At 40.2% G+C, this 22,454-nt stretch overlaps 1 protein-coding gene across 8 annotated transcripts in view; it reads right to left on the bottom strand.

The window, feature by feature from the left end:
- zbbx (zinc finger, B-box domain containing) overlaps positions 1–22,454 on the bottom strand; it is a 109,590-nt gene that overhangs the window by 37,385 nt on the left and 49,751 nt on the right. For all 8 annotated transcript variants that reach the window (XM_043702152.1, XM_043702154.1, XM_043702156.1 and 5 more), the window contains 5 exons: positions 19,603–19,723; positions 17,431–17,537; positions 12,763–12,872; positions 8,118–8,197; positions 5,982–6,190 (listed from right to left, as the gene is read on the bottom strand). In XM_043702152.1, coding sequence (XP_043558087.1) covers positions 5,982–6,190; positions 8,118–8,197; positions 12,763–12,872; positions 17,431–17,537; positions 19,603–19,723 — 627 coding nt within the window. The remainder of the gene's footprint in view (positions 1–5,981; positions 6,191–8,117; positions 8,198–12,762; positions 12,873–17,430; positions 17,538–19,602; positions 19,724–22,454) is intronic.

Here is a 22,454-nt window from a genome sequence, read left to right on the forward strand (position 1 = left end):
AAAACTTGGTTCCAAAGAAAGATGTTTAAAATATAAAAGTTGTGTCACTCTCCATGGATACTGTTTGCGCTTCTGAGTATTTCAAGTATCTTATTTCAATTTTCTAATGTCTGCAGTATTTTAGTCAAAAAGGAAAACATACTTATGCATCAGATTAACATCAATTTTGCCAATATCAAATTGTATTAAATATTTTGATACTGCACAACTGATGTATGAATGACAATATAATTTTCTTCAGTCACGCTTGAAACTATACACTAAGAAAAAACATCAATAATCAGGGTTTACAAATTAAAAATGAAAAGAAATGTATGTGGGCATTGGCTTTAACAGAGGTTGAAAGGTTGCACGGTTGAGGAATTGGCTACTGGAATAGGGAGGACCATGACCAAAGGTCATTAGCTGGAAGGAAAATTCAAGAGCAAAACAAAAAATTAAGAATTACAACAGTTGAATACTTCACCAACATGAAAAATGTACGTGACCATTTGAAACTAATGTTTTCTCTTTTCTCATCAAGTCAGGAGACAGTGTATACTACTTAAGAAATGTTTTAACTGCTATTTATGTATCCGGATGTGAAAAATCTGTTGTCAGTCATTGACAATCAATTCTACCCTGAAATACACAAGTCCTTTGTATAGAAAATATTGTAATTAATCTATATGAGTTAACACCATCATATTCGTGGTTAACAGTAAATATATATTGCTAAGATTTGTGGCCCGAAGTAGTGTCCCTAGGCCTGAGTTAGGAGGCCTGGGAACAGTACCTCACTGCTTCAGATATGTATAATAATAGTTCTGAAGAGGTTGATTAGAAATTTTCTATATTGGTCAGGATATTACAGTCATAATGGCCCAAATTGTCATTTTTACAGTGTAGATGGGAGTTGCGCGTCAGAATACTGCAGAATCCCCATCATAGCAAACTCCAAGGGAATTGTCCAGGCGATTGAAGATATCAATGGGCAATTCCCCTGTGTTGCAACCTTTGAAAAGTATCCACTAAGATCACGGAATTCAGAGAGCTTCACTGCAATTAATAGCTATCCAGGAAAGGTTAGCCAATTAAACATTTAATCTAACTCCTGGGGAAACTATTAAACTGACTGCTCAATGTAAAACACACATCCAGCTACACCTCCTGAGACCTAACACTGCCACCCTGCCTCCTTCCACCACCGTACAAATACAACTTGGACCTGATATACACAATCGACTGCATCCCATCATATCTCCATCTTCTGTTCCAGAGCAGACACTCTTGTCCTCCATCAGAACTGAGAGCCTCCTTCTCTGCTGGTGGACGCAAGACCACCTTCTCCCCAGGAATCTGACACAATCCCTCCTGCTGTAGCATATACTTCACAACTACCTTGACCTAATCTAAACCTAATCTGCCAATCTACCCATCTAATGCCTGGCACCCCACTCGAAGCTGATACTTACCTCACATACCTTTCAAAGTGGCTTCCTGTGCTGACAAACATTCATATTATCAAATACCACAACTACTGCCCTAGGAAAAGGGGCATGGTTTGCCGACCACCCACAAGTAACCTACATGACAATGCTGCACATTCCTACAGTGACTATATGACCACAACTCATAGTAGCAGAAGCAGGGCATTCAGCCAATCAAGTCTGCTTCACCATTCAATGAGATCATGGCTGATCTGATAACTCTCAACTCCACTTTCTAGGCTTTACCCCATAAGCTTTGATTCCCTTACATTAAAAATCTGTCTATCTCAGCCTTGAAATACACAAAATGTCCCAGCCTCAACAGCCCTCTGTGGTAAAGAATTCCACAATTTCAAAATCCTCAGAGATGAAATTCCTCCTCATCGGTCTTAAATGTGCAAATCCTTATTCTGAAATGATGCCCTCTGGTCCTAGACCCTCCCATAAGGGGAAACAACATTTCAAATCCACCCCATCAAGTCTTCTAAGAATCATGCATCTTTCAATAAGATCCTTCATTATTCATTTTTGCATATTCCAACGAGTGCAGTCCAAATCTACTCATCTCTCTGGATTACCTACCATTCCAATATATGTATCACCAGAGAAGGAGCCCAAAATTGTTTACATTATTCCAGATGTGAACTGACTATATGTGCCTTGTATATTCTTAACAAAACATATAACACCTTCAAAAGAAAACCTAAAATTCCAGTTGCCATTCCTATTACCTGCTAAACTTGAATGATAGTGTTGAGATTAATTAATATTCAGCTCCTCTATTCTTCCTGCCAACATGTAAAATCTCATCTTTCTCTACATTATATTGTTGACGTCTGCTTTTTTCCACAAATCCAGATGACGCATTTTCTGTACAACAGCAGTAGCTTTATTATCGGACAGCCGACGAGAGATTCAAAGTATCTCTAAAGTAGCTGAGTGCCTACTTGTAGTGACTCTTCTTCACAAATCTCTGCCTGACACACATAGAGGCAGTATATTTTATAGAAATTGAACAAAGACTTATCAGTCACAGGGATGATTGTCATCACATAATTTAAAGTAGATAATTATGAACTTACAAAACCCGATGAATGTCAATGTCCTGTAACAACGTGTGAATGGACTATAGAAATCGATTATCGTATCTTCCATGATTGTGTGTTGATGGAAAGAAATTAAAAACAGAAAGGCTTTGCGTGCTATCAATGGGGAACTCACATACCTATGCGAATATGGAGGAGAAGTAAATGGAGGATTCACATACCTATGCTAATATGGAGGGGAAGTGAATTGGGATTTACATACTTAAGCTAATATGGAGGGGAAATAAGACAATGGGAGAGGGAGGTAGTTAACTGGGTTGGGCCAGGGCTATTAGTCCTGTCTGGAAAGGACAAAGGTCTTGTCTAGGCTTACTTGTGCGGAATGGGGAAATCCACATATGTGAATTGAAAGTGTACAGGCTTTCAGTTGCTATTGCACTAAGTCCTTTGGTAGTGGGACTTTTAACCCTACAGTCCCCAAGGTGCCCTGAAAGAGAAGTAAACATGGAACTGACCCCTCTGTGACATCTTAACTTCCTCAATATTATACCTAACAAACTCTTATAACCTGTCCATATCCCTCTGCAGATACTTTGTGTCATCTTCATTCACAATTAGGTGTTCACAACTCTTTTCTCATCCAAGCTTTCAATATGCATTGTAAATAACTGTGGCCCCAGCGCTGATCCATGCAGCATACCAGTAGTCACAGATTGCCAACTTGAAAATACCGACTTATCTCAATTCTCTCCCTCTGTTAGTTAGCCATACTTTACCCATATTAATGTACCACCTCCAGCACCATGAACTCTTATCTTATTAAGTAGCCCAATATGAGCATCTTATCAGACACTTTCTGAAAATCCAAATATATTACATCCATTACTCTCCTTTATCAATCCTGATTGTTACCACCTCTAAGAATTCTAGTAAATTTTGGTACGATTTTCACTTCATGAACCCATTCTGACTCTATTTGATCATAGTATGTATTTCTAAATGCTCTTCTATTACATTCTTTGTAAGGAACACTAATATTTTCCCAATAACAGATGTGAAGCTAACTGGCCTATAGTTACCAGAATTTTGTCTCCTTCTCTTTTTAGTTAAATGTGTTACATTGGCTATTTTCTTCACAAGACAATCTGTTCATTTCAGATATCAGTCTAGTCAACATTCTTGGAACTGCCTCCAATGCATTAGCATTCTTCCTAAGTATGGTGACAAGTACATAGTACTCCAAATAGGTTAGTCTTTAACAAGTCCATCTCTTTTTGATTGCTCAATGTTTCTCCCACCATCTACAATGTTTAAGTGAGGTAAGTGATAGAATATTATCCTGGAGGAGTGCTGCTACAATTATACTATTGTGCCATAAGGTTTACTATCCTTTTTTCCACTACTAGGAATCCTATACCTGAAAAATGTTCAATCAATGCACAAAGAAACTTAGCAAGGTTACTTTACTTCAATACCTCTTCCCTGTGATTTCTACCAACTAGAAGGACAAGGGCAACAATGCTAATTCAAGCCCATGTATCTCTAACTTATTGTATTGACAAGTGCCCCAACTGAAGATTAAACTTTGAATGTCCAAAAGCCCATCTGATTCACTAATGTCCTTTATAGGCAGAAATCCATCATCCTTACCTGGTCTGGTCAATACTTGACTCCAAACCCATATCAAAGCAAATAAATCTCAACTGTCCTCTGAAAAAGCTTACAGAACCACTCAGTTTAAAGGCAATTAGGAACGGGCAACAAATGCTGACCTTGCCAGCAAAGCTCATATCCTATGAAAAAGACTGAAGCAAAAACCAGTACAAAGCAGTAGTGAATGGCATCCACCAATTCTCAAGACAAATGACTAAAAACTGCACACGGATCTCTCACAGATTGAACATACTGTAACAACTATCACATAAAATTCAGATTATGCTATTTCCAAACGTTTTGCTGTCATATTAAATTCACTGTACCAAAGAAACCATGAACATGAATCAATATCGAATTTGTTTTCCAGAGCCATGTCTGGATGTTTGAAATGTGGATTTAATTCTTAGTTTGATTCAAAATAAAATACATCAACATGCCACACTTTTCAATGTTACAGCTTCAAAACTGTTTAGAATGTTCCCAGTTAAAGCAATCATTATAGAACACATTCCTCTCTAAATTTGACATTAACCAATATTAAGCCAATTTTCTACCTAAAGCTTCAAAGTTCAATTTATTGTTTTGATCAATCTCAGTTTGAATTTATTCCAACGAGCTAACATTTTAAAGCCTCGTCCAAGTTTGGGAAAGTGTCAAGTACTGTTAAAAATATTGTTAAAGAATATTCACGCCTGCAAATGTTGAATAAGTAACTCAAAATATTTCACTGTATTACCTGAGCTTTTCTCCATAGCAAAATGACATTTTAAATTCTAACAGAATATTTACTGATATTGTGTACATTGCAAAGCTGTATGAAAGTGTTACACATGTCAACATCCTTGACATTAAAATCTCCAGTCAAATCACATTTCATTCAACTGACCAACCTTAGATGTTCACTTTATTAAAAGCATTCTAGAAATCCAAGAACAGCACATCCACAAGTTCTCCTATACCCCTACTGTTTGTTAATTTCTCAAAAAACTCCCAAGTTAGTTAAACATGATCACCCTTTCATAAAGGTGGTAAGGTCTTCTTAAAACCAAACTGAGCATTGGTGAGGTTGTTGGTTTGAAATCACTGCTTGATAGCATTGTCAATAACACTTTTACATTACTTACAGGCCTAACTTCTGCTCTAAACAATGTACTGAGATTGTCCAGATGTGCAATGTGATTCATACAAGTTTAGAATTAAAGCTGCACTGTACATTACAAATTCATAACTTGTATGGTCCTATAAAGCCACAAGCAGGAAATCATACTGCCTAGTATTCTGGTCAAGTAAGTTAAGAGATGTATTTGGATTAGAAGTGGGAAAGTAGTGGTAAATAGGTGAAGGAAAAGAAGATACAATGATAAATTGAAGGATAGAAGATTGCAAAAAAAAATGAAGGTATATGCAGTACTGGACTTCAGGGCTATGGGTTGAGCTAGGGGTGTGTAGTGGTTGGATGAAGAATTGAAGATGAAAGGAATTAAGGAAAATACAGTTTATCCTCAGTGGGGAAGATTCTTTCACCTTGCAGGGCAAGGGAAAAAAGATGAAATAAAAGTGATACTTGCTTTCATTCAAGATTTGTCAGAATGCCTGCTCTGCCTTCACTGCACATGCGATGGTAGGACTTTGGTTTCAGTCATGATAAGCTTTCTCTTGGTGAGCAGCTGTGGCAGTGGGAAACATATCAAAGTGAAAGAGGTGAACGTGTCAGTAATGTTTAAATTTCTGATACATGTGGGAGATTGGAGTTACCATCAAGGTTTCTTTTCTGTATATGGGCTATGAAAAATTTTTGGATAATCCATACCTTTGTGAGTGCGCTGCTCTGCCATTAAATTTCCATCCGTGTCATTGAGAGATAACTGTTGATTTTCTTCTACTGTACAGGTGCAACTGAAAGCTGAAGAATCAATTTGGTTTGGAGCTTGAAATGGTGACGTGTCAATATTTCTTGATATTGTGATGTTTTCATGTTTCAATGATGAGTTAATTGTTTCACAGAAACTTCCATAAATTCTGGAAGAGAAAAGATGAATATATTCCTATCAACTACATTTAATGTCCTATGTGAGCAAGTTCTTCTCATCAACCTTTTCTACTGACATTGACAGAAAGGTGCAATTATAGACAGCAAAGTTTACGTTAATTACAGTTTCAATTATAAAATGTGAGCACAAGATTTTACAATGGATATATAGAAAGGAGCACAGAATTAATGATGTTAAAATGGCAACTTCATTCTATCTGTTCATTTGGACACAATTATGCCTAATGCTCTAACTCGAACCGTAAGCTGCACATTTGTGACAACCTAAGCTATACTTCTCAAAAGCGATGGATCTGAAAGCAGGTGACACTTCAGTAGTGCCTTCCCACCACTCGGCTATTTGCCCCTGAATTGCCTAAAGTTTTATGGAGGTGGAGACAGTGTGAGGCAGCCTGTTCATTGTTGAGCAAAAAAATGTCTACTTAAAGGCCTCATCTTTCCAGTGCCGATATTTTACTTGTAGTGTAGAAAGGCTCAATCCGCTTCCCACCATAGGTCATCCTTCCACCTTTTCACCACCCCATTGATCTCTTCAACCTCAAGCTACAAAGACATCTCACCAACTGGTGCTAGTGGGACTACAGAGCTGTTATCAGTAGCTCCCTAACGCAGATCTTCTTGCAAAGATAGGGACTGAAGTCTTGCTTTAAAATAATTAATGCTGTTCACAGTATTAAATTGCAGGCTATTGTCAGGACTGTGGGTGGTTAAACAATTTTAAAAAAAGACTCATTACTTTTGCTATTTAAAATCATACAATAGATGTTTTCTCAGAACAGTGTTAAGCTTGAGTCAAAGTTTTACTTGCACATCCACTAATATCATTTATTATATCCGTTGCTCCCAATGCGGTCTCCTCTATATTGGGGAGACTGGGCACTTCCTAGCAGAGCGCTTTAGGGAACATCTCCGGGACACCCGCACTAATCAACCACACCGCCCCGTGGCCCAACATTTCAACTCCCCCTCCCACTCTGCCGAGGACATAGAGGTCCTGGGCCTCCTTCACTGCCGCTCCCTCACCTGACCTATCATCTTCATCCCCTCCCCCACTCACCCATTGTACTCTACGCTACTTTCTCCACACCCCCACACTCCTCTAGCTTATCTCTCCACGCTTCAGGCTCACTGCCTTTATTCCTGATGAAGGGCTTTTGCCCGAAACGTCGATTTCGAAGCTCCTTGGATGCTGCCTGAACTGCTGTGCTCTTCCAGCACCACTAATCCAGAATCATTATACGAATGACAATCTCAAGAATCATCATTAAATTAGAAGTAGATAACCTTCATACGTACCCTTAACTAGAGATACAAACATCAAACAAAGAGAACATTTAATTTCAATATACAGTGATGAGAGAAAGGAAGGCAAATGATGTTAGTTAACAGCAATGCAAGGTTACAAGGCAAGAAGGTACTGGTGAGGCTCAAAGCTAAAACAATCAATAGACGGGTGAATTCCTAATTGGGAAGGAAGAGATCAAGCAGGATTGAGTACTGGAGAAAGGGAGAAACAAAGAAAGAAAGAAGAATTGTGTCTGCTAACCTGTATAGTGGGAATCATGGAATATTGGGACTACAGTGACTGTACAATCATTCAGCTGTGGACATAACAATAACAATCCATAATAGTAGGGAGCATTCAAAACAGCGAATGTATTATGTTTATAATATATTAATTTATACTTTATGTAATTCTTGCTCCTGAAGTAAACCAAGATAACCGCTCAGAGTTAGCTAACCATCCTTTCACACTGATTTCAAACAGAAAAAATGCAAACCCCAAATCCTTGATGTTCACTTAAATTATTTCCCTCCCCCCTGACAAAAAAAACAAGTTATTTGCAAGTTTCTGCAATTTTGTACTAAGGACATTCATATATTGCAATCTATTACCTTGGTCTATTTTCTTGTGCATTGCCATCAGCTTCTTCAACAAGGTAGCTGGAAGCTTCTTCATATATGCCATTGTCGGTCTAGTTATAAAGACAGTTTGATTCACTGCATTGTTTACCAGGTTTTTCCACACTCAATTCATAAACATACCTCTGTTGTCTTAAAAGGTAATCAAAATTTGTATTGACCACATTTCTTAAATGATTAGCCTACTTCTTTAGATGTCCAAAGATTCATCATAAATTTTAACCCTGGACTAGATCAGGGAAGGGATGTGTATGCTTACTAATGGCACACTGTTCTTTTCTGGGAGCATTATCAGCATTCCCATAAAGAGAAATGCATACAGTCGGTTCTGTTATAATGTGCGTTTCTTCAATGCAAACTGGCTTTAACATGAATGAAGAATTTAGACCATTATTTGTAGAACACGAACTTTCCTTACCAGTAATGGCTATAATGTGATTCTGGTCCCATTGGTTTAAATGGTGCTGCTATTACATAATTTTCTTATAACGCAGAATAAACATGGGATTGGGACCATATTGTATTATATCAGAACAGACTGTATACCAAAGAAAAGCAAATCTCTTTGCAGTCTACTCAACTTGTCACAACCTTAACCTTAGAAATTGCTACTGAACGAATAGAACAACTCTATTTTCCATAGCAGCCTTAAGAGTAGACAGACAATAACTCAGAAAATCCAACTCTCCTTTGGAGCATGAGAATATAAACCTATTCATTCTTGTTTTTCAGTTGAAAGATAAGTCCTATGATTAAAGTTAATTACATAAAAGACATTAAAATCGTTTTGTTCTCTTCTTTTTACATTACATTTAATTTGTTGCTTTGAGATAAAATTGTACAATTCAGTTTGTTTTTCTGTGAAAACCAACTCATGTATTGAATTTAATTCACTAGCTGGAGCGTTTAAATTAGAAGATAAAACAAGAAAAAGCTTTTGCAATGAATGGATCTCCAATAAACAGAACAACTAACTAAGAAAGATCAGTCAGCAGTCACACAAAGACTATATCACAAAAATGCACAGAAAATGTTGCATGTATCATACTTTACATGATAGAAGCCATTATTTCAAATATGTAAACTTTGTTAAAGTCTCATTACAAACATAACTTGGATCATCTGTAAAAAAAAAATGCTATACATTTATGAAGTTCTACAACGCTCTTCTTCACTAAGCATAGAAACATAGCACTTAGAAAATTGGAGTTTAGGTGGAACTAATGAAACAATAAGGGACAGAAATCAATGGTGGGAATAAATAACAAGTTCCTAACAGTATTGTAATGTAAGACATATTATAAATCAAGAGGTTAGAGGCTCAAGTAGCAATTATAAAACAGTGATCACAGGGGACTTGACTTTTTTTTTATCATAGAACATAGAACATAGAAGAATACAGCGCAGTACAGGCCCTTCGGCCCTCGATGTTGCGCCGATCCAAGCCCACCTAACCTACACTAGCCCACTATCCTCCATATGCCATTCCAATGCCCGCTTAAATGCCCATAAAGAGGGAGAGTCCACCACTGCTACTGGCAGGGCATTTCATGAACTCACGACTCGCTGAGTAAAGAAACTACCCCTAACATCTGTGAACACAATACATTAATGGAGGTGTGATTAGCGTTTTAGTATAATGTCTTTTTTTATTCTATTTCTGTACAAATAAAGCCAAGGATCACATCAGCTTTAATTCATCTGCCTTCTTGACCTTATGCAGCCCTATGTCTCCCTGCTTTGAGCACCTTTAAAACTGTATCACCACCTCTCTTCGTTCTTTCTACCAAAATATAATACTTTGTGCTCTGTGCACTAAATATTTTCTGCCAAGTGTCTGTGCATTTTATTAGTTTACGTCCTTCTGAAGCCTGTAATTATCTTCCTCATTACTTAGTACATATTTTAGTTGATTATCGTGCACAAACTTTAAAATTATGCCCCATCTACCCACGTCCCAGTCATTAATACACATCAAAAAGAGCAATAGCCCTCATAGCAACTCCTGGGGAGCATCATGCTACACTTTCCTCCAGTCTGAAACATCAGTATTCACTGCTACTCTCTATTTTCTGTCCTTTATTTTGAATTCATTCTGCTGGCTTCTTTTTTTAAAATCCCATGGGCTTTACTTTTATTAACAAGTCCATTGAATACCTTGTCAAACATCTTCCACATTTCCATATTCATAATATCAACTGCACCTCTTTCACTGGCTACATCAAAGAACTGAATCAAGTTAGTCAAATATGATTTTAAAAAAGCCATGTTGCCTTTCATTTAACCATGCTGTTCCAAATTCAGGTTCACTTTGTACTGGATTATTGTCTTGAATAATTTCCTTACTATTAATGTTAGGCTGACTGACTTTTCATTCTGAGTTTATGCATTGCCTACCATCACCTCCCCTACCCCCACCACCTCCCCAACGTCTAAAAACAGATACAACATCTTCAGTCCTCCCACTATATTGAAAGAGGTCTGGAAGATCATGACCAGGTAACCCATACAGTTTTCAGTCTTACTTCCCTCAGCTAGAATGCATCATGTCTGAAGGTCTATGAACTTAAAAGCATGTCCTCCTTATTTTTATCTTATCGTACACTCCATAGACATACACATAATGTTGTTCCCCCTTTACTTTGACATTTCTTGCTAATTGTCCTGATGAGTACAACTTAAAAAACTTTGCCAAAATGCGGTTGATTTTTCAGGATGCATTAATAGTTCATAAAATTGCAAAAACGTATGCTACAATTGAAAGTGCAGGAAACTAGAATTAAATGAGGAATTACCTTATTAGTGTACAAAATGTAATTATTACAGGAAGAGGGAGATTTGTCACAGTGATATTAATTATTGGATACATGGATCAAATGCCTGATCAAAAACTTGGACTAAAAATTGCTGAAATATTTAATCAGTAATATTGTAGGATAAGATGCTGAGAAATTAGCAAAACAAAACTCTGAACTAATGTGGCGCCCACAACAGAAGTGAGACTCACCGGCCTATAGTTACTAGGGTTATCCCTACTCCCCTTCTTGAGCAGGGGTTGGTCATTTGGTTCTTTGAGCCTATCCTGCCATTACACACAATCATAGCTGATCATCCAACTCAGAACCTTGCCCCCATTTTCTCCCATTATGATTTGATCCCTTTCACCTCAAGAAATATATTGCACTCATTCTTGAAAACATTCAATGTTTTGGCCTCAATCATGTTATGTGGCAGAGAATTCCATAGGCTCACTACTGTCTGGGTGAAGAAATTTCTCTTCATCTCAATCCTACATGGCCCACCTTGTAGCCTTACATTGCACCCGACAGTTTTGGACTCCCAATCACTGGGAACATTCTTGGAATGACATGGCAATATTTTACAACTTTACTTTTCAATTACTATCATTGGCCTGTAGGAATATGGGAAATCTAAAAAGTGTCCACAAAGGGTCATATTCCTTCAAAAGATTTGACTGCTATGGTTTTGAGAGAAGCGGATATTACTTAGTTATATTTTTTAAAAGTTTGCAATAGAGATCAGTATTCGTGGACCTATCAGTAAGCTTTTTTGATCTTTAAAGCACCAATTTGAAAACACATTTATTACAATGTTTTTTTTTTAAAACAGCAAACCTTTTTGCAGGTTTTCACTTGGTAGTTGTGCTACAGGATGTTGCTGAGTTCACCTCTCAAATCCACTTATTCCTTCCAGAATAATTCTTTATTACCAAGTCATTAATATTTAAGCATGTGCTTCAAAGGAGACAGAGGCCCACTTCCAAACTGGCTGCTATCTAAATTTGAAAAGGGAAATCTACAGCAAGGTTTCAAACAGCCGGTGCTGACTGAATTTGAAATTTAACAGAAACAACTGTATTAACACTAACTGATAAATAACACATCCTCGTAAAAGTAAAATCTTATAACTTGACATCTCTTTCCCACCTGTCAGTCAAACAGTATTTCCATGCCACAAGGACTGCAGTCAGGCTGTCCCTTCTCCCCATTCAATTTGCCAAGCATCAACAAAATCTCATGCTCTTGCTGAAGCCCTAACCAAGTGTGCAATGTTTTTAGCTGCCAATCAACACAAAGATATAAATGGTAAACCAGTAATTTGCAATTTTTATTTTGAAGAAGTGAGTTATGTCCGCTAAAGCACACCTAAAAATAACAAAATTTAAAGATGAGTATACTGGTGGTGGCTTATTTTGGAGTTTCTAGAAGATGAGTAAATGGACCTTAAATCCTCTCAGTTTTTACACAAGTAACAGGCAGTTCACAGTTTCTAATTAAGATACTATTAGACATTGTTTTAAATCTAGCATGGTAACCAACACCTTGCAATACTTTGTAATCTTTAAAAAAAAAAGCAATATTTATTATAATGTTGTATTTAGAAAGATTTAATTTGATGTTCTATTTCTACAATCTTTGCTGCACAGCTAAGACTGGATTCCCAAAGCCAGTCTGTAAATTCCACTAGATTTTGACAGCTTAGAAACACAAATCTGACAAATCACATTTGGAGGTCATAACAACAGAAAATTCTGAGTTTTGTTGCTTCCATCCTTGCAATTTCAGGCCTTTAATTTATTTGCTATACACATACTTACCTCTTCTAATTCGATAATTCTCAAAACTGACTGGATTTCCTCTGTGTCCTCAGAAGGTTCATTCACTTTAAAAAGAGCAATACAATTTTCATGTTCTTCAATCTCTTCAGCTGCCATGAAGAAAAGACAAATATATATGATGATATCAGTCAAGGTGGCACAGAAATTGTTTTAAAACTTCAAGTGTTTTTAATCTTTTCCAAGTTGCCATAATCAATATGTCCCTTCTCTCTGTCTTCAAGATCCCCACCTCCCACCCATAGAGTCATAGTCATAGAGATGTACAGCATGGAAACAGACCCTTCGGTCCAATTCGTCTATGTCGACCAGATATCCCAACCAAATCTAGTCCCACCTGCCAGCATTCGCCCATATCCCTCCAAACCCTTCCTATTCATTTACTATCCAGATGCCTTTAAAATGTTGTAATTGAACTAGCCTCCACCACTTCCTCTGACAGCTCATTCCATACACGTATCACCCTCTGAGTGAAAAGGTTGCCCCTTCGGTCTCTCTTACCCTAAACCCATGCCCTCTAGTTCTGGACTTCCCCACCCAAGGGAAAATACTTTGTCTATTTATCCTATCATTACCCCTCATGCTTTTATAAACCTCTGTAAGGTCACCCCTCAGCCTCCGACGCTCTAGGGAAAACAACCAGAGACTATTAAACCTCTCCCTATAGCTCACACCCTCCAACCCTGGCAACGTCTTTGTAAATCTTTTCTGAACCCTTTCAAATTTCACAACATCTTTCCAATAGGAAGGACACCAGAATTGCACGCAATATTCCAACAGTGGCCTAACCAATGTCCTGTACAGCCACAACATGACCTCCCAATTCCTGTACTCTATACTCTGATCAATAAAGGAAAGCATTCCAAACGCCTTCTTCACTATCCTATCTATCCACTTTCAAGGAGCTATGAACCTGCACTCCAAGGTCTCTTTGTTCAGCAACACTCCCTAGGACCTTACCATTAAGTATATATGTTCTGCTAAGATGTGCTTTCCAAAAATGCAGCACCTCACATTTATCTAAATTCAACTACATCTGTCTCTCCACAGTCCATTGGCTCATCTGATCAAGATCCCATTGTAATCTGAGATAACCTTCTTCACTGTCCACTACACCACCAATTTTGGTGTCATCTGCAAACTTACTAACTATACCTCTTATGCTCACATCCAAATCATTTAGAAAAATGATGAAAAGTAGAGGACCCAGCACCGATCCTTGTGGCACTCCATTGGTCACAGACCGCCAGTCTGAAAAACAACCCTCCACCACCACCCTCTGTCTTCTACCTTTGAGCCAGTTCTCTATCCAAATGGTGAGTTCTCCCTATATTCCATGAGATCTAACCTAGCTCACCAGACTCCCATGGGGAACCTTGTCGAACGCCTTACTGAAGTCCATACAGATCACATCAACCGTTGCGCCCTCATTAATCCTCTTTGTTACTTCTTCAAAAAACTCAATCAGGTTTGCGAGACATGATTTCCCAAGCATAAAGCCATGTTGACTATCCCTAATCAATCCTTGCCTTTCCAAATACATGTACACCCTGTCCTTCAGGAATCCCTCGAATAACTTGCCGACCCCCACTTTCCTTTGCATTCCTTTATCTCTATCACAGTGGTTTTCTATAAAAATGTGGGGCTAGAATTCACCTCAGTTTATTCCTTTTTTGTAAACATTCCTTGCATTTACTCTTTCTATAAAACAACAGGAATTGTGTCATTTTAGATCCTATGATTGTGTTGGCTGTTTCAAAGCTAAAGTTTCAGTTTCACAGAGCCACCAAATGTTTTCATACAGAGGGTGATGTGTGTACAGAATGAGCTGCCAGAGGAAGTGGTGGGGGCTGGTACAATTACAACATTTAAAAGGCTTCTAGATGGGTATACGAATAGGAAGGGTTTGGAGGGATATGGGCCAAGTGTTGGCAAATGGGACTAGATTTATTTAGGATATCTGGCCGGCATGGACAAGTGGACCAAAGGGTGTTTATCGGTGCCTGGATATCACATCACTAATTTTAAATTCTAACATTGATTTATTTATTGTCACTTGTGCCAAAGTACAGTGAAAAACTTTGTTTATGACCAGTACAGAAGATCACAGTAAACAAGGATGTAAAGAATAAAAGATTTAGATGGAGGGAGACAGGTAACATTGCACAGAGCGTACAAGAGAGATCAACGTTAGCAAGATCAGCATTTTGAGAGGCTAGCGAGTCCATTCAATAGTCTAATAATGGCTGGAAGGAGCTGTCCCTGAACCTACTTGTGTCCCAGTACCTTCTGCCTGATGGAAGAATATAGAGTTGTACAGCATGGAAACAAACCCTTCGGTCCAATCTGTCCATGTCGACCAGATATCCCAACTCAATCTAGGCCCACCTGCCAGCATCTGGCCCATATCCCTCCAAGCCCTTCCTATTCACATACCCATTCAAACGCCTCTTAAATGTTGCAATTGTACCAGCCTCCACCACTTCCTCTGGCAGCTCATTCCATACACATTCAACCCTCCGCATGAAAAAGTTGCGCCTTAGGTCTCTTTTACATCTTTCCCCTCTCACTCTAAACCTATGCCCTCTAGTCTGGACTACCCAACCCCAGAGAAAGGACTTTGCCCATTTACCCTATCCATACCCCTCAATTTTGTAAACCTCTATAAGGTCACCCCTCAGCCTCCGACGCTCCAGGGAAAACAGCCCCAGCCTGTTCAGCCTCTCCCTATAGCTCAAATCCTCCAACCCTGGCAACATCCTTGTAAATCTTTTCTGAACCCTTTCAAGTTTCACAACATCTTTCCGACAGGAAGGAGACCAGAATTGCACACAATATTCCAACAGTGGCCTAACCAATATCCTGTACAGCCAAACCATGACCTCCCAACTCCTGTACTCAATACTCTGACCAATAAAGGAAAGCATAACAAACACCTTCTTCACTAGCCTATCTACCTGCGACTCCACTTTAAAGGAGCTATGAACCTGCACTCCAAGGTCTCTTTGTTCAACAACACTCTCCAGGATCTTACCATTAAGTGTATAAGTCCTGCTAAGATTTGCTTTCCCAAAATGCAGCACCTCGAATTTATCTGAATTAAACTCCATCAGCCACTTTTCAGCCCATTGGCCCATCTGGTCCAGATCCTGTTGTAATCTGAGGTAACCCTCTTCGCTGTCCACTACACCTCCAATTTTGGTATCATCTGCAAACATACTAACTGTACCTCTTATACTCACATCCAAATCATTTATGTAAATGATAAAAAGTAGAGGACCCAGTACTGATCCTTGTGGCACTCCACTGTTCACAGGCCTCCAATCTGAAAAACAATCTTCCACCACCACCATGTATTCTACCTTTGAACCAGTTCTATATCAAAATGGATAGTTCTCCCTGTATTCCATTAGATCTAACCTTGCTTATCAGTCTCCCATGGGGAACCTTGTCGAACGCCTTACTGAAGTCCATATAGATCACATCTACCGTTGTGCCCTCATTAATCCTCTTTGTTACTTCTTCAAAAATCTCAATCAAGTTTGTGAGACATGGTTTCCCACGCACAAAGCAATGTTGACTATCCCTAATCAGTCCTTGCCTTTCCAAATACATGTGCATCCTGTTGCTCAGGATTCCCTCCAACAACGTGCCCACCACCGAGGTCAGACTCACCGGTCTATAGTTCCCTGGCTTGTCCTTACCGCCCTTCTTAAACTTCACGGAAAGAGACCCTTTGGTCTGATTCGTCCATTCAGATGATTTTTAAATGTTGTAATTGTACCAGCCTCTACCACTTCATCTGACAGCTCATTCCATGCACACATTACCTTCTGCATGAAAATGTTGCCTCTTAGGATCTTTTCAAATCTTTTTCCTTTCACCTTAAACCTATGCTCTCCAGTGTTGGACTCCCCCACCCTGGGGAAAAGACCTTGCCTATTTACTCTCCTTTCTTTCTAAACATTTGTTACTTTCCAATGTACAGAGACTGGTCTAGAATCAAGGAGATTTTGAAAAATCCAGCGAACATTCCCAAAGCAGCTTCTGTTAAAACCTTAGATGGTTGACAAGGAAGCAAAGATAAATATATAAAATAATACCCTGGAGAAGCTGGACATTTGGCTGGGGGAGTGGAGAAAACAGGCCAGACCCATTCTAGATTGTGGCACTAAACATCAGGAATGAAATCACTGTACTCTGAAGAGTAATTAGACTCAAAACATCAACTCTGTTTCTCTCTCCATACGTGCTGCCACACCTACTGAGATTTTCAGCACTGGGTTTATTTCAGATCTCCATCAACAAAAGCAAAGAATTTTGCTTTTCTGAAATCACCACTATTGTCCACATTCTCCCCACCAAAGAAATGTGTGCTGATTAGACAAGGACAGTGTTTTGGAACTTGTATATAGTTCAAACTCATAAGAAAACAGTGGTGAAGATACCGAACTGATTATTACTAAATTTATCATGTCATACAGAAAGTTATACAACTCCTAAAAATACTGAGTAAAGAACTAGTGGTTTCATATTTCGCAAGCCGTGAATTACAATGTTGGTAAATACAATTTATGGCAGGTCTGCTGTAAATTCTATGATATTTGAAGTGTTTCACCACCAGTTGTGAAACAGTTTGATAAAACTAACCTGTTAGTAGGAGCTCTTCATCTTTCTGGTCATTCTCTTCTTCACGAGATGAAGACAAGGAACTTAAGTCATTCCTACAGGAAATCTGAAAAGATTCCAATGGAATTCTAAAAGACAAAGCATTTCGTTTCAAGTTATTATTCTTTTCAAAATCTACAAAACAAATATTCAAGCTCAGGGAACAAACATGCTGTGGGCAGCACGGTGGCACAGTGGTCAGCACTGCTGCCTCACAGCGCCAGAGACCCGGGTTCAATTCCCGCCTCAGGCGACTGACTGTGTGGAGTTTGCACTTTCTCCCAGTGTCTGCGTGGGTTTCCTCCGGGTGCTCCGGTTTCCTCCCACAGTCCAAAGATGTGCAGGTCAGGTGAATTGGCCATGCTAAATTGCCCGTAGTGTTAGGTAAGGGGTAAATGTAGGGGTATGGGTGGGTTGCGCTTCGGCGGGGCGGTGTGGACTTGTTGGGCCAAAGGGCCTGTTTCCACACTAAGTAATCTAATCTAAAAAAAAACCCAGTCATCAGATAAACTGGAAACCACCAAAGAATGTGATGTTATCGTTTAAATATGATTCATGGGTTTCTTAACTGGTCAATTAGAAAGCAAGTACACCAAACGCCACATTTTGCAAACAACTTCAGCAGAATCTCACAAACCCATTTAAATCAGAAATATAACTCTTAAAAATGAATCCATATTCCAACTCTACACTGAATTTAAAATTGAAAAATGTGATGCTGGAAAAACACAGCAGGCCAGGCAGCATCCAAGGAGCAGGAGAATTGACATTTCGGGCATAAGCCCTTCTTCAGGAATGATGCTGGTGTGCCAGGCAGGCTGAGATAAAAAGTAGGGGGGAGGGGATTTGGGAATATGATAGGTGGAAGGAGGTGAGGGTGAGGGTGATAGGCCAGAGAGGGGGTTGGGGGCGGAGAGGTCAGGAAGAAGATTGCAGGTCAAGAGGGGGTGCTGAATCCGGGGGTTGGGACTGAGAAAAGGTGGGGGGAGGGGAAATGAGGAAGCTGGAGAAATCTACATTCATCCCGTGTGGTTGGAGGGTTCCTAGGCGGAAGATGAGGCGCTCTTCCTCCAGGCGTCGTGTGGTCAGGGTCTGGCAGGTCCTTGGCCTCCTCCATCGCATGTCCTTGGCGGAGTGGGAGGGAGAGTTAAAGTGTTCAGCCACGGGACGCTTGGGTTGTCCCAGAGGTGTTCCCTGAAACGTTCCACAAGTAGGCGGCCTGTCTCCCCAATGTAGAGGAGACCACATCGGGTGTAACAGATATAGTAAATGATGTGTGGAAGTGCAGGTGAATTTGCGATGGATATGGAAGGATCCATTGGGGCCTCGGACGAAGGTGAGGGGGGAGGTGTGGGCGCAAGTTTTGCACTTCTTGCGGTTGCAGGGGAAGGTGCCGGGAGGGGAGGTTGGGTTGTTGGGGGTCGGGTTGGTGGGGGTCGTGGACCTGAAGAGGGAGTCGCGGAGGGAATGGTCTCTCTGGAACGCTGATAGGGGTGGGGAGGGGAATATATCCCTGGTGGTGGAGTCTGTTTGGAGGTGGCGGAAATGACGGAGGATAATACGATATATCCGGAGGTTGGTGGGGTGGAAGGTGAGAACCAGTGGGGTTCTGTCCTGGTGGCGATTGGAGGGCGGGGTTCAAGGGCGGAGGTGTGGGAAGTGGAGGAGATGCGGTGGAGAGAATCGTCGACCACATCGGAGGGAGAATTGCGGTCTTTGAAAAAGGAGGCCATTTGGGTTGTTCGGTAGTGGATTTAAAATACCTTTCTTCCAAATTTTTACTTAAATTTTCCAGATAAGTGTGTTCACACAATAGCTAATTTTGCATTTTGACCTGAACAAAACTTAAAAACAAGAAATGTTTAAAATTAACTGTTTAATTTTATTACATTTCAACTTAATGTATATTCACCAATTAAAATTTCTGATGGAATATTTGTCAAGTGCTTTGTTTGAACATTCTACTTTTACTTAAACCACAACAAATTAGTGCATCAATTAGGACCAAGTGCTGCTCCAAATCACCTGATCCTAAAGTATCACTTTTTTGACATTATTAACCTTTTTAGTCAATCTGACAGTTAGGTAATTACTTTTTTCTTTTTTTTCAAATGGTAGAAAACTGCAAAATCAAGCTGAACAAACTGACGATACCTTCTGTACTTTTTCAGCAGGAGTTTCTCCAAGTAGCTCATGTTGTGTTCTTTAAAATGAATTTCAACTGGTGGTTTTGGACTTTGCAGATTGTCTTGAACATGTGATGTCCCTGTGGAAACTGACAGAAATAGGCACAAAGTAATTATTCAGTTTATGGGAATGTTTACAAATAGACAACATGAGCCAAGCCCAAGCTCAGTAGATTTACACAGCAAGTAATAGAGCTATACAGTCCATGATGGCTACAGCTTTCAGCCTATTTGGCATATAGCATGATTGCAGCTCAATTTGTACAGGTACCAGAAGGGAGTTCGTATCCTTTCATTAAGGAAGAGCTAAAATGAGCTGGAATCCCTATTTTGAGTGCTATCGAGCAAAAGCGAACAAAAAAAGGTCATGTTCCTCTGGAATTATTCAGCTGACTGAAACTCAAAATTCTCACTGTGATGACCATAATAGGAGGAGTGCACTACATTTTTCTTATCTCACAAGTCCCAAATTAAAAGTAATTGTTATGCTGAGTTTCAAATATGACTGCATTAGACTTGAAATAAAAAGATCTAACCAAGTTTTTATTTTAACAGATACAAAATTATTGATTTATTACAAGACAAAACTTATTCCACATGCTACAAAACTGTTTAACAACAGTCTGTCAGATGAAAAAATGAATATTTACCTTTTTAAATAATCCAAAACGCACATTAACAAATGGTAAATGGAAAGGGAGAACAAGAAACAAATTTTCTTCTGCAGAGATAAAATAAAAATTACAATTGTTCTTTAAGGTAAATGGATAAGATTAGAGATGACTTGATGGCTGTCGGTTTGATATTCTGGTGTACAAAGATACATGTTGAACACATCATGTTGTCACTGATGACCTTTGCAGTCATTCAGGAAACATCAACAATCTCTTTCAAAGGCTGAACCAGGACTCCAGGTACCACACTGGATCCGTGACTAGGTTTATTTCCCAGAAACAGGTACAAAGAGCTGAGAAGCTTCCTTCTGTCAGAAGACTTCTCCCCAATTATTCCAAATAATAACCATTGTAGAAATTGGAACTTGACAGTAATATGCACAGTGGTAGTTTGCCACAACCTCAACATCGCTGAAGCCAGGTGCCAACTCACAGACAGCTCCTCCTACTGACCCCCCCGACCACAACATCACCTCCCATCACCAAACCATCATCTCCCAGTCCATCCAAAACCTCATCAACTCAGGAGATCTCCCATTCACAGCCTCGAACCTCATTGTTCCAGAATGCCGCACCCATCTACTTCTACCTCTTACCCAAATCCACAAACCTGACTGCCCCGGTTGATGTATTATGTCCGCTGCTCTTGCCCCACTGAATTTATCTCCTTATATCTCGACACCGTCCTGTTCCCTTGGTCCAGGAACTCCCCGCAGACATTCAGGACAAACCCATGCCATCCACCTCTTTCATGATTTTCATTTTGCTGGCCCTCACCATCTTATCTTTCCTATGCATGTCCATCTGATGTGGCGAAGGCCTCCAAGCCCTCAGTTTCTTTCTATCCCGCCAACCTAGCCAGTACCCCTCCACCGACACACTCATTCAATTGCGGAACTGGTCCTCACCCTCAACAATTTTTATTTGAATCCTTCGACTTATTTCAAACCAAAGGGCACCCACATGGGCCCCAGCTATGCCTGCTTCTTCATAGGATACGTGGAACAGTCCATCTTCTGCAGTTACACCAGCGCCAACCCCCACCACTTTCTCAGCTACATTGATGATTGTATCAGCACCAGTCAGAGGTTGAACAGTTCATCAACTTCACGAATACCTTCCACCCTGACCTCAAGTTCATCTGACCATCTCAGACACCTCCCTCCACTTTCTGGGCCTTTTTGTCTCAATTTTCAGCAACCAATCCAACATCGACATCTGCTCCAAACCCACCAATTCCCACAGCTACCTGGACTACACCTAATCCCACCCACACTCCTGTAAAAACACAATCCCTTACTCACAATTCCTCTGCCTCATCTGCTCCCAGGAGGAGCAATTCCACTCCAGGACATCTCAGATGCCCTCCTACTTCAAGGACTGCAATTTCCCTTCCACGTGATCAACAATGTCCTCCAGTGCATTTCCTCCACTTCTCGCACCTCTGCCCTTGAACCCCATCCCTCCAACTGCAATAAGGATAGACCCCCCGGCACTCACCTTCCACCCCACTAATCTCCAGATACAGTGTATTATCCTCCATCTTCTCTGCCACCTCCAATCAGACCCTACCACCAGAAATATATTTCCCTCCCCACCGCCATCAGTATACCACAGAGACCTTTCCCTCTGTGACTCCCTTGTTAGGCCCATGCTCCCCACCAACACACACTCCACACCCAGCACCTTCCCTTGCCACCGCAAGAGGTTTAAAACCTGCACCCAGACCTTCCTCCTCACCTCTGTCCAAGGCCCCAAAGGATCCTTCCGCATCCAGCAGAGATTTTCCTGCACGTCCACCCGGGAGACTGCACACCAACCCACGGAACGATCCAGGGATCATCTCTGGGACACGCACCAAACAACCCCACCAACCTGTGGCCGACTACTTCAACTCCCCCTCCCACTCTACCAAGGTTATGCAAGCCCTGGGCCTCTTCCACTGCAAAATCCAAACCACCCAACAACTGGAGGAAGAATGCCTCATCTTCAGCCTTGGGACTTTTCAACCACATGGCATCAATGTTGACTTCACTAGTTTCCTAATCTCCCCTCCCCACACCTCATCCCAGATCCAACCCTCCAACTCTGCATTGCCTTCTTGACCTGTCCAACACGTCCATCTTCCTTCCCACCTATCCACTCC

Source organism: Chiloscyllium plagiosum, chromosome 13 (genome assembly GCF_004010195.1).
Source record: "Chiloscyllium plagiosum isolate BGI_BamShark_2017 chromosome 13, ASM401019v2, whole genome shotgun sequence".
Taxonomy (NCBI): Eukaryota; Metazoa; Chordata; class Chondrichthyes; order Orectolobiformes; family Hemiscylliidae; genus Chiloscyllium; species Chiloscyllium plagiosum.